Source organism: Palaemon carinicauda, chromosome 28 (assembly GCF_036898095.1).
Source record: "Palaemon carinicauda isolate YSFRI2023 chromosome 28, ASM3689809v2, whole genome shotgun sequence".
In the NCBI taxonomy this organism is placed as follows: Eukaryota; Metazoa; Arthropoda; class Malacostraca; order Decapoda; family Palaemonidae; genus Palaemon; species Palaemon carinicauda.
The window spans coordinates 42,825,045-42,838,983 of NC_090752.1; the positions used below are offsets into that span (position 1 = coordinate 42,825,045).

Genomic DNA, 13,939 nt, shown 5'->3' on the forward strand with positions numbered 1-13,939 from the left:
TAAAATATATAGTATGGTCATTCTAAAGAGACTAGAGAGAGATATTGATGAAAAGCTGAGAGATGAACAAACAAGATTTAGAAAAGATGGAAGTTGTACTGACCAAATATTCATTTTATGACATGTGGTACAGAAATGTTTAGAATATAGAAATTCACTTTTGATGGCATTTGTGGACTATGAAAAAGCCTTTGATAGTGTCTACCAGCCAATTTTGAGGAGATTCCTGCGTTATTGTAGAATTCCTCTTAAATATGTAAATTTAATTATGTTCATGAGCATAGCAAGGGCAAAGTTAATGTTAGTGGAGTCCTATCAAATTAATTTCCAGTGAACAGTGGAGTACTCGAAGGGAATGTGTTATCACATAATTTTTTTTATCCTTATGTATTTTGTAATGTATAGAACAGTTGGGAATGGTGGAGAAGGATTGGACTGGATTGGTAACAGGAAATTAGCGGATCTAGAATATGCTGCTGATGCTGTCCATATTAGCAAAACACCACAGGACTTGCAAAGCTTGCTTATCAGAATTTATGAAATATCTCATGAGGTTGGGCTCAAGATAAATAGAAGAAAGAGAGAGATGATGAGAATGGAATATGAAATGGAAGATGAAATATCATTGGAAGGAGAAAGGATTAATGAGGTGGAAACATTTGAATATTAAGGAATTATGATCTTTAATACAGGATCTTTAGAATTAGTGTTTAATGAAAGATTGAAAAAATCAAATCGGACAATGGCTAGGTTAAGTAAAATTGGAAATCAAATTGCTTGAAATTACATATAAAAATCAGGCTATATATCAGTTTAGTGAGATCATTGGTAATGTATGCACATGAGACATGGTATGACAAGAAAACAATATCCAACAGATTTTGTAGATTTGAGAACAAAGCCCTCAGAAGAATATTGGGAGTTGAATGGCAGGACAGGATTAGAAATGAAACTATAAGAGAGATTACTTGAGTGCCATATGTGGATGAGATCATGGTTAGGGGTAGATGGAGATGATTTGGGCATACATTCTATTGAATTCTGTCCAGTTCTTAGACAGAAGACTTCATTATTTCTGTGAATCCAAAGACTGGTTGTGCTTATAGTCTATTGGTCATCCCGTAAGTTCCTCCTTTGTCCCTCAGGTGGACACACGAGTATCCTCCAAAGTGTCAGCTGGTATCCTGTGGAATGATCTTTTTTGGAGCCTTTTTTTGTCGAGATGACTTCTTATCACAAATATGTTAATCTGAGCATCATGAGGGAGGAAGTCTGATCTCACATATAAGCAAGACAAGTAACTGAGAAGCTATGCAAAGTTAAACTTATCCTCCTTATGCCCCCCTTTCCATCCTTGAGATAAAGGTCAAATGTGACAAGATACAGTAGGGAAGGCATGTGACTCCCCACACCTTCTTCCCTCTAATTCAGGTTCTACAGTGATAAAAATCGGGCAGCCATTGTAGCTTCACTAAAAACATTCTCATAATTAAAGGACTCAAGTTTACGTAGCTAGGAAAATAAAATTCACTTTAAAATTTTCTAACTAAAATATATGGCTCTTATACAGGTTATTGTAAGGGGCATTAATGGCTCTTGTTAAGTACAGTATATTTTAGCCTGCTGGCATACTTTTTCATTTTGTATTTTATTTCCTTATCCATTTCATTTTACAGTATTCTCTTCCCTCAATCTGTCATATATCTTCAGCTTTGTCTTCCTCAAATTTTCACCTAATGTTATTCTAAAGTAAATCTTTGGAGCTTACCATTGCAGAGACTGAATATGGGATTAAAGTGTATAGTTAAATGATTTTTTTAATGATAAGAATGTCAAATTCCAGTATTCCAAAGTTGCATATGTCAATTTTTTTTTTCTCCAGGATCCACTGTCACCAATCACCAAAGTTGAGACTGTAAGTACTGTGGATGAAATGATTGCAGCTGGGTCTCTTGAGGGGACCATAACCATCTTCCAGCTTCCACGAGTGACTTGCAAACCAACCTCTTCAGGTGATATGATCTGCTTTTTATACATTAAAGATTTATTTATTTGATTACCCTTTTGACTTGTTTTTGTTTGAGAGATATTTTTATCGTTATATTTTTTTTCTCACAACTTTATTTGGTTGGTAGCTATGACCCTGGATCCAGGCTGCAACTTGTCTTCTGAAGGTATGACCTCCCACTACCTTATTGTCCTAAGATGCAAACACTCCTAATTATCCTTGCATTTACCAGCACAGCTTTTTCTAGAGTAAGCCAATTTTTAAATATTTAACTTAGCCGGTGAATATATAATAGCTGAGCCTCCGGCGGCTCGACAGAAAAACACACCAAAAACTCGCGAGCGATCGCTATGAAGGTTGTGGGTGTGCCCACTAGCGCCAACTATCGGCCAGATACCGCATATACATGTAAACAGACCCAATTTTTCTCTGTCGGCCTTAACGACAAGACGTATCAATACTCGCTGTATAACCTGGAGTTTTCTCAACATATTTGGTGAAGTACTTCCTTTTGGTTTGAGCTTTCGCAGTGCAGGTGTTTTATCTTCAACTTAAATCTTGAACTCGTTTTTGGATAGATTTAATTTTTGATGACTTTGGATTGTTTTTTTGGACTTTCTTTGACTTTTAAATGGCCGACCCTTCCCTTAGTACGGAAGTGTGTTTTAGGCTTTTAGCAATTATCTTATCACGTTATAAATTGTTGTTAACTATATATTTTATATCTCAACCGCCTTTATTAGGCCTCTTCGATTAGCTTTCCATTTATAATAAACATCAAGATAAATTTTAATGATTTGTTTATATGCGACCTTTCCTATTCCTCCTCTAATCCGAGAGTAGGCGGTCCTAACTTGGAAACCGAAGTTAAACAACGTTGAGCCCTTTCAATCGTAAATAACTTTTACAGAGCAAATGATTTAAAACTTATTAAATAATTATTTTTTAGTAAATATTTTATGAAAGATTTTCTTTGAATAGTCTTCGTACTGTTTCAAAGATGAACTAACGTTTAGTTTATTTATGCTACGCAGTTGCGCTCTATCGTTACGATAGAGAGAGAGAGAATCACGGTTTCACTTTGCAGAAAGAGTAAATCGATTCTGACGTTTTGTTCATTCTTCTTTCAAACTTAAATGTTTTAAATACTATTTTAAAGGAACTTGTTAATTGAAAAACCTTTCAGTTTTTTCCTTTGGTCAAATAACCTGTTTATTGACGAAAGGTAAGTGGGCTCTTCTCTTCGGTGCAAAATCAAGAGAGAGAGAGAGAGAGAGAGACGGAGAGAGAGAGAGAGGAAGAGAGAACGTTCCGATCTTTATTCTCGTCCCAAGCGAGTAACGTTGTTCTCGAGTCAGTTTTTTACTCTCGTCCCTAGTCTCTGTACGGGGAGAAAGGATAAAACGTTTTTAGTTTTTATTCTCGTCCCAAGGCACTGTTCGGTGAGAGATTGAAAACGTAGTTTTGAATGAACTAGTGTTTAGTCTCCTTTCCAGCCACTGATCTTTTTATCTTAATATATGTTTACTGTTTTTTGCTTGTATTAATGTGCTTACATTATACGACTGATTTCGTAATTATAACCTTTTGATGAGGGTAGAATTGCGTGCTTCAGGTAGAAATCAGTTTTATTCATACCTAATGTGAATTGTTGTAAAATTCGATTTCAGTGAAGTAAGTGCAAAACAGAAAATCGTAGTGATATAGTGATAATTGCGCAAAGTGTTATCAGTGTTGCGACCGAGGGTTCGTCTGTTCGTGCCTGTCGTTCACCTAGTCCGAGACCTCTTGCAAGCTCCCAAGCCCAGGGGAGAAGTAATGTCGTACGACTTATGGGTTCGAGAGGACTTGATCAGCGAACAGACGTTCCCTCTATGGTTTCAGGCGTGTCTCATCAACACCGCCCCTACCATAAGACGAGCGAGACGATTTTCTCCTCGTCATCCGAAGGCTTTTCGCATAAGAAACCGTGGAACAAGGTTTCGAGGCCCTTTAAGCGAAAGTCAGTCCTTTCAGGACAGGTCCAGCGTCCTGGTTGTAACAATTAGGACAGCTCTGACCCTATGCAGTCATCGGAAGACTGCTCGCCGCCTAAACAAAAGCGTAACACAGGCTCCGAGAGTCTTTTTGTAGGCAAGGTTTTGCAGTCACAGACGTTACCCTCGTCTCTTACCGCAACCATTCCCGTTGATCCTAAATTGGTTGTACGGCAAGACATGCAGAATAAGCTTGCCTCTCTTATGGAGGACTATTCTGTTGAGCAGGTTCACGATGATCCTCGCCGCTTAGCTGATCGAGATCTTGGCCGTCAGCCGCCCAAACGAGCCTTTGCTCGTCCTGTTGACATTGACGTTACAAAGTCACGTCAATCGTGTTTTGTAGAGCCTCACTCGATGCAGTCCCGTGTTGACTCTCAGCCGCTTGTGGACGTTCAGCCCCCTGCCGCTTGCTCTTGTTGACGTTCAGGACGTTCACCAACCAGCAGAGTTGACTTGTTTTGACGTTGAGCGTCAATCATCGCAGTCAAGAGTTGTTTTGACTGCTCAGTCTAAGCAGTCAAGGCAGTCTCGATTTGACGTCGAACGTCCTCCCGCACCTGTTGTTGTTACTGGTCAGTCCTTTAAGCAGTTACATGACATAACGTCCTTGACTGCTACTGATTGCTCCTTTGCGTGTGGACTCTGCTTGTCAAGCATTGCCACCACGGCAGGTCTCTCCCTTGCTTGAGACTCGGCTATTGTCGGACAAGGTTCCTTCAGATGAGGAAGTTGCTGATCCCCCTCCTACTGATATTCCCTTGAGGACTCTGTCAGACGGAGAGGAGCCTAAAGCTGCTCAGCCCTCTATGGACTTTAAATAAATCATGCTGATTTTTAAGGATCTTTGTCCGGATCTTTTTGTAACTGCTGCTCCTCGTTCGCCTAAACGTCAGAGTTTACGCTAAGCCTAGCTACTTCGAAGCCGTTGTTTTATAAGCTAGTGCTCTCTCGCTCTTCTAAGAGAGCTTTACGTTTGCTAGGCGACTGGTTAATCACCAGGAGGAGTTTGGGGGAGACAGCCTTTGCTTTCCCTACTTTTAAGCTGGCTTATAGAGCGAGAGTCTGATATGACACGGGAGAAGTTCTCGGCTTGGGAGTTCCTGCCTCTGCCCAGATAGACTTCTCAAACCTCATAGACTCTCCCTGGCGCCGGGCCATGAGACGCTCCAAGATTTTATGGTCGACTTCAGAGCTAGACCATCTCCTGTTAGGAGTTTTTTCGAGCGTTTGAAGTTTTGCTGTACAATTATGTCATGCATAAACAAGGCTTTCAGGGATGGCTCCAATGATCTGACAGCCACGTTCTCTGCAGGAACAAGTCCCTCAGGGATGGCTCCAATGATCTGGCAGCCATGTTCACTGCAGGAGTACGTAAGAGGCAAGTGCGCTCAATGTATTCATTGTCAAGACAAACTTCACGATGAAGTCTACCAGGCTGTCTTGACAGCATTAATGGAAGGCGACTGGATGGTCTCTCTCGACCTTCAGGAGGCATACTTCCACATTCCTATACACCCGGATTCCCAACCGTTTCTGAGGTTTGTTTACAGGAATGTGGGGTACCAGTTTCGAGCCCTGTGCTTTGGCCTCAGTCCTGCTCCTCTCGTGTTTACAAGGCTCATGAGGAATGTGGCAAAATCCCTCCATCTATCGGGGATCCGAGCCTCCCTGTACTTGGACGACTGGCTTCTCAGAGCATCGTCCAGTCTTCGCTGTCTGCAGGATCTACATTGGACGTTGAGTCTGGCCAGGGAGTTGGGACTTTTGGTCAACCTAAAAGTCCCAACTGATCCCATCCCAGATTATTCTATATTTGGGGATGGAGATTCGCAGTCCAGTTTTTTTCGGGCTTTTCCGTCTGCCACCCGAATAGAACAAGCCCTGCTCGAAGTCTAACTAATGCTGAAAAGAGAACGTTTGTTCAGTCAGGAGTTGGAACAGTCTCGTAGGGACTCTCTCATCCCTGGAGCAGTTTGTCTCACTAGGGAGACTACACCTTCTGCCTCTCCGGTTCCATCTAGCCTCTCACTGAAACTAGGACAAGACGTTAGAGACGGTATCATTCCCAGTCTCCGAACCAGTAAAGGCATGCCTTAAATGGTGGGACAGCAATATCAGTCTGAGAGAGGGACTATCCCTAGCAGTCAAGAACCCAAACCACGTGTTGTTCTCAGACGCGTCGGATTTGGGTTGGGGTGCGACCCTGGACGGTCGGGAATGCTCGGGTCTGTGGACCTCAAGTCAGAAGAGCATGCACATCAACGGCAAGGAGCTATTAGCAGTCCACTTGGCCTTGATGATATTCGAAAGCTTCTTCGAAACTAAGTGGTAGAGGTCAACTCAGACAACACCACAGCTTTGGCGTACATCTCCAAGCAAGGAGGCACACACTCCTTCACGCTGCTCGAGATCGCAAGGGACCTTCTCTTATGGTCAAGAAATCGAGGCATCTCCCTGTTGACGAGATTCATCCAGGGGGACTTGAACGTCTTGGCAGACTGTCTCAGTCGGAGGGGTCAGGTGATACCCACGGAATGGACCCTCCACAAGGACGTGAGCAAGAGTCTTTGGGCTACTTGGGGTCAACCCACCTTAGACCTCTTTGCCTCCTCGTTGACCAAAAGGTTACCAATCTATTGCTCTCCAGTCCTCGATACAGAAGCAATCCACATAGACGCGTTTCTACTGGATTGGTCTCTTCTGGACTTATATGCATTCCCACCATTCAAGATAGTCAACAAGGTACTGCAGAAGTTCGCCTCTCACGAAGGGACAAGGTTGACGTTGGTTGCTACCCTCTGGCCCGCGAGAGAATGGTTCACCGAGGTACTTCAATGGCTGGTAGACTTTCCAAGAAGTCTTCCTCTAAGGGTAGATCTGTTACGTCAGCCCCACGTAAAGAATGTTCATCAAAGCCTCCCCGCTCTTCGTCTGACTTCCTTCAGACTATCGAAAGGCTCTCAAGAGCTCGAGGCTTTTCGAAGGAGGCAGCCAGTGCGATTGCAAGAGCGAGGAGAGCTTCTACCATCAGAGTATACCAGTCGAAGTGGGAAGTCTTTCGAGACTGGTGCAAGTCAGCATCTGTGTCCTCGTCCAGTACCTCTGTAGCCCAAATCGCAGATTTTCTTTTACATCTGAGAAAGGTTCGCTCCCTTTCAGCTCCCACGATTAAGGGCTACAGGAGCATGTTGGCTTCGGTCTTTCGACATAGAGGCTTAGATCTTTCCAACAATAAAGATCTCCAAGATCTCCTCAAGTCTTTCGAGACCTCTAAGGAACGTCGTTTGGCAACTCCTGGATGTAACTTAGACGTGGTCCTAAGGTTCCTCATGTCAGACAGGTTTGAGCCATTGCATTCAGCCTCCCTGAAGGATCTCACCCTCAAGACACTTTTCCTAGTGTGCTTGGCTTCGGCTTAAAGGGTCAGTGAACTTCATGCCTTCAGTAAGAACATCGGCTTTTTCTACAGAAAAAGCCACTTGTTCACTTCAACTTGGTTTCCTGGCCAAAAATGAACTGCCTTCTCGTCCTTGGCCTAAATATTTTGATATTCCTTGCTTATCAGAGATCGTAGGCAACGAACTGGAAAGAGTATTATGTCCTGTTAGAGCTCTTAAGTTCTATTTAGCTCGTACCAAGTCCTTACGAGGTGGATCTGAGGCATTATGGTGTTCAGTTAAGAAACCATCATTGCCTATGTCAAAGAATGCTTTGTCATATTTTATCTGATTTTTAATACGAGAAGCTCATTCTCACTTGAATGAGAAAGACCGATGTTTGCTTAAGGTTAAGACGCACGAAGTTAGAGCTATAGCAACCTCCGTGGCCTTCAAGCAAAATAAATCTCTGCAAAGTATTATGGACGCGACTTTTTGGAGAAACAAGTCAGTGTTCGCGTCATTTTACTTAAAAGATGTCCAGACTCTTTACGAGGACTGCTACACACTGGGTCCATTCGTTGCAGCGAGTGCAGTAGTGGGTGAGGGTTCTACCACTACATTACCCTAATTCCAATATCCTTTTTAATCTGTCTCTTGAAATGTTTTTAATATTGTTTTTTGGGTTGTACGGAAGGCTAAGAAGCCTTTCGCATCCTGGTTGATTTGGCGGGTGGTCAAAGTCATTTCTTGAGAGCGCCCAGATTAGGGGTTTGATGAGGTCCTGTTGTATGGGTTGCAGCACTTAATACTTCAACTCCTGGGAGTCTTTCAGCATCCTAAGAGGATCGCTGGGCTTCGTGAGGAAGACAGACTAATAAGGCAGAGTAATCGTCTAAGTCAACTTCCTTACCAGGTACCTTTATATATTTGGGTTTTGTTATGATATAACTGTCAAAAACTCTAAGCATATACGCTGTAAACTTAATTAACTCTGGTCTCTACCCACCACCATGGGTGTGAATCAGCTATTATATATTCACCGGCTAAGTTAAATATTTAAAAATGATATTTTAATTATAAAATAAATTTTTGCATATACTTACCCGGTGAATATATAAATTAAAGGCCCCCCTTCCTCCCTGATAGAGACCCAGCGGGATGAGAAAAATTGGGTCTGTTTACATGTATATGCGGTATCTGGCCGATAGTTGGCGCTAGTGGGCACACCCACAACCTTCATAGCGATCGCTCGCGAGTTTTTGGTGTGTTTTTCTGTCGAGCCACCGGAGGCTCAGCTATTATATATTCACCGGGTAAGTATATTCAAAAATTTATTTTATGATTAAAATATCATTTTGATGGTTGTGCATCCAATCCTTTCAAATTTTCTCCATAGGTCTACTGGGATTACTTCTTGTAGTCCCAGGATAATAATTGCTACTTCAACTTCAGGATGAGGGTTCTCATTTCCATCCCTAGATCTTGATACTTTAAAATATTTATTGTGGTTTTGTCCATAACTCTCATTTATTGTGGTACAGTAACATTTATCTTAGATACAACCTAGGTTTCCTTATTTACCAGGACCAGGTCTGGTCTTCAAGTCTTCATCAGTCAATCCTCAGAAAGTCCCCCAAATAAGAACGAGATACTTTCCAAGATTGGGATCATGTGATAAAAAGTTCCTGAGTCCAACATAAGTGATGTAGGTATAAAGCTTATAATCCTCACCCGCCACCCAAACTCACTATTACCCACATATATAGCCACAATATGTTCAACAAAATCATCCAAGGTGTCTGCCCACCTCTAGTATCCTTGCAACCTTCCCATCTACGGCTGGAAAGCCATTGAAGTCGTGAATAGCCACAAACCATACCATTTTCTATCAGGGATTCAAGGTGTATGGCCACAACTCATCTATTGCTACATTAATGAATGTATTAATGGCATTAGGGATAGCAAATGACTTCCTGCAGCCCATTAAGTTCATATTGGTTTCTTTGTATAAAACTATCATTATCTCATAGACCTGCTGATAGTAGATTGAGTATTACACATTAGTACACTAGTTAGTTAAATTAAATCTTTCTTAGCAGGTGGCCCCATGGGATATTTTCTACAATGGTTCCCTGTGGTTAACTATGAATTAGTGGACCTGTGGATAAGGAGGACTTAGTGTAGAAGTGTATTTATTTATTTCTGCCTCTATTAGATAGAGTATTTTGATTTAGTTTTCAATAGTAAAGTTATATCAATTGTATTCATGCTCATTTCCTTTACCTTAAGATCGATTAGTTTTGTTAAATGTAACTCAATAACAGTATCCTTAGAGAAGAGTTTTATCATTTAATTACTATTTTTTTCTCATTTCAGATCAGCGTGACTTTCGAGGTATAGTTGTGCCTGAACCGGTCATCAAGCGCTTTACTGTTGGGAACAGTCATCGTTCAAGAATAACAAGTCTGACTTGGAGCCGTAATGGAATGTTACTCTTCTGTGGAGATGCCCAAGGCGTAGTTTCTCAAATAGACATAAATTACCAAACAATGGAGTGCACACCTAAGGAATTACTAAAGGAGAACAATACTATCATACAGCTGTCTTATACCAATAAGCTTTTGGCTATTGCCACTTTAGAAAGAACAGTGATATATAATCTTAATGATAGTCTGGCTCTTCAGGTTGGCAAGAAACCACGGAAGCAAGGCTTATTTGGTTGTCTATGGTCGCTCTCAGCACCACTGGCTAGTAGTGTGCTCTATGTGGCAAGACCTGGTATGAGAATGTGGTCCTCTAATAATGAAGGTGAAGTGCAGCAGACTCACATTATCAAAGACTTACCAGATGATGGACAAATCTGTTTGCTTGAGCCATTCCCAGAGAAACCAAGAAAAGGAGAATATTATTGTTTTGGAATTCTTAGCACCATTAAATCTTACTTGGTTGCATATAATCCTCATTGGTTGTTTATAGCAGATTTAGATAATTCCAAAATCTGTAATTACTCGGGTCAGTTTGGACGTATTATTGATGTAGCCGTTTCAGAACAAGAGATATATGTTCTTGATGGGTCACGACATATCACATGCCTCAGCTTAGAACTCCCCGATATTGGAGAAAGGAGACCAAACATGCCCCGTCCTGCTGCCTTTCTAGAGTCTGAGAATTTAAAAGAGCTCAAGTCTCGCATAGTTTCACAGGGAACTGATATTCTTGGTCAGATAGCTCGTATTGGAAGTACTGTGGCAGCTAAAGTGACAGAACATGCAAAGCCTCCTATAGTGTCTGGGAAGAATATAACAAGCCCATTACAAGATACTGAAGTTAAACTTAATGAGGAAAACCCCATGAGTAAATCATTCCATAAATCCCCAACATTTACCAATGTATCTGATGGTAGAGAATATGGACATCAAAGGTCATCTTCGTCAGGTATTATTAAAGATCCAGAGCAGAGATCGTACTCTCCAAGTTTAATCCCTCCCAGGATGGTTCAGTCTGTTAGTAGTTTTTTACCATCTCTCCTTCCAACTCCATCACTCGTGAAAACATTCGGATTAACACCTCCTGTTGATAATGTAACTGTACCGGTAAGTGCACATGGTTTTGGAGTTCTGGCATATGGTTTCAAATAATCTTACTGTATTGGCAATTTTCTGTCAATTTTTTCAATATTTTCTGAATCTTATGATAGCATTAATTCAAAAAATCCTTTAGTTATAATTCAGCAAATGCAAAGGGCTGAAGATTTTTCTGCGCATCAGTAACAAAGCTTTATAAACTTACGGGTCTAGGCATCATCAGCAGAAAAATTGCTTTGTGCTTCTCAAAAAATGGTTAATTCTGCTTTGTATTTTCATCTTTATTTTCATTGGTGGAAGCCTCATAATGATTTTTTAGTCCATAGTTTTTGCATTTTTTATTAGAATATTACTTTGTTTATCGATACTGTACAGTATATCAGACATTTTATTTCTAACAATCTTACCTTTTGAAAGTAAAATGCTATTTAGTTGGAAGAATCAATTTCACAACATCAATAAGAAAAAGAAATAAAGAAAATTTATCCTCAATGTTTTCACTCCCTATAAGGCCCCGCTTTACGCGAGCTGTTTGAAATATAAATAAAAAGAAAAATGAAAAATAGAGAAAGAACAATAGGAAATGAAAATTTATATAATAATATATTGTACAAAAGTATATAAGTATAGTACTGTACATATTCAAAAGTAAAAAATAAGTTGAAAATAATTTGAGAAAAATAATTTAAGGAAGGAAAATAAAGAGATTATAAGTTAAAATTTAGTGTAATGAGAGGATAGAGGGAAATTAGATTTAAGTAAAAATTAAAGATAATTAAACCATATATTAAAAGAAGCAATAAGAATAAATACTGTAGTCAAATTATAAGGATTTGGGTCTGTAAAGAGAATAAAATTAAATTTTAAAGTAGTTAATGTAGTGTGAAAGAGGAATTAGCAGTTTATGGAAAGGCTGTAAAAATGAAAGTTTGTACCAGGATCCAGAAAAGAACGGGTCTGCAAACGTGCCGACCAAAATAAGACCTTTTCTGCGCAGGTAGTCACGTGAGTCCCTCTCTGCTACAAATTCCCTTGGTCGGTATCGGTCGGGCCTTTAAGTGGCCAGTTTTTTTAATCCATTTCCTTTATTAAAACTATTCTCCGTTCAAAAATTTTTCAACTTTCACTTTAATGCTAAGTTGACCCACAGGGACTCTTTAGTCATCGAAGGTCAGAGAACATGAAACTATTTAGTAATATATTGTAGATAAAAACAAAATAATTTTCACCTTTTGTATCATTGTTTGGATCAATTATCAAAACCAGGACAAATAACTTCTTGATATCATTTCAATATTAATTTGTTTAATTTTTGTTCACGCTTCAACACCCATTCTTTTACTTTTTATTAGTTATAGTAAGTTTATTCATTTATTTCATTCTAAAACACAGAAATTTTAGCAAAGAAATTTCTCATATCTTTGAGGCCATCAAACTCAGACAATTTTAATTCATAGACTAGTGACTTGATGCAATTTCTACATATGAGCAGCAATAAATACCTCTCACAATAGCCATGTGAGACATAAAAGCATCAGAAAAAGGGCATAAAATCCGCCTCTGTTGATAGCGCTCAGGCAAGACAATGTAGATTCACTCCACTTTGATGTATTAGCCTTTAAATTGGGACATTTTAATAAAAATTTCCTGACTATACGGTATCCAACAATGTAACAAAGACTCAGAAATAGACTTTTCAAGTTTGACTACTTCTTTCGCAGTTAATTCTGTTTTTCTCCCATATCCATTATACCTTCATTTTTAAATATCAAACTTAGCCGGTGAATATATAATAGCTGACGTCTCCGGCGGCTCGACAGAAAAACACAAAAACTCGCGAGCGATCGCCATGAAGGTTGCGGGTGTGCCCACCAGCGCCAACTATCAGCCAGATACCGCATATACATGTAAACAGCTCCAGTTCTTCTCTGTCGGTCTTGTCGACAAGTTGATTCCATTACTCGCTGTTAACCTGGAGTTTTTCAACTCTTGGTGAAGTACTTCTTTTTGATTTTGAGCTTTCGCAGTGCAGGTGTTTTTATCTTCAATTTAAACTCTTGAACTCTTTTTTTGGATAGATTCAATTGTTGATGACTTTGGATTGTTTTTGGACTTTCTTTGACTTTTCAAAATGGCTGACCCTTCTCCAATTCCTAAATTTCGTAAATGTAATGCTAGGGATTGTAACAAACGTCTTCCAAAGGCCTCTCTTGACCCACATACTGTGTGTTCTAATTGTTGGGGTAAAACCTGTCAATTAGGAGATCGGTGTGATGAGTGCGTGGTACTTTCGGAATTCGACTGGCTAGAGTTTGATAAGTATTCTCGTAAGCTAGAGAGAGATAGGGTGAGGAGAAGTTCCTCTAGATCATTAGAATTTTCCTCCTCCCATGCCCCTGAACCTAATCCTTCCCCAGTAGTAGTTGTGCCTGAACCTTCTACTAGCACTCATGAACCATCAATGCGGGATATGTTACGTGCCATTCAAGCTTTGGGCGAGAGAGTTGAATCTTTAGCTACATACCGTAATCAACTCATGGCGGATGTAAAAGAGTTGAAGTGTCAGAGTGCCACATTAGAAAATTGTGGGGATAAAGTGATTAGTGCGCAAAGTGTTATCAGTGTTGCGACCGAGGGTTCGTCTGTTCGTGCCTGTCGTTCGCCTAGTCCGAGACCTCTTGCAAGCTCCCATGCACCAGGGAGAAGTAATGTCGTAGGACTTATGGGTACGAGAGGCTTTAACCAACGAACAGACGTTCCCTCTATGGTTTCGGGCGTGTCTCGTCAAGACCGCCCCTACCATAAGACCAGCGAGGCGGTTTTCTCCTCGTCATCCGAAGTCTTCTCGCGTAAGAAACCGTGGAGCAAGGTTTCGAGACCCTAAAAGCGGAAGTCAGTCCCTTCAGGACAGGTCCAGCGTCCTGGTTG

General features: G+C 40.5%; 1 protein-coding gene across 1 annotated transcript in view; it reads left to right on the forward strand.

The window, feature by feature from the left end:
• Positions 1 to 13,939, forward strand: part of LOC137621787 (tectonin beta-propeller repeat-containing protein 2-like) — an 85,594-nt gene that overhangs the window by 45,420 nt on the left and 26,235 nt on the right. The window contains exons 3-4 of the mRNA XM_068352294.1: positions 1,883 to 2,012; positions 9,804 to 11,020. Coding sequence (XP_068208395.1) covers positions 1,883 to 2,012; positions 9,804 to 11,020 — 1,347 coding nt within the window. The remainder of the gene's footprint in view (positions 1 to 1,882; positions 2,013 to 9,803; positions 11,021 to 13,939) is intronic.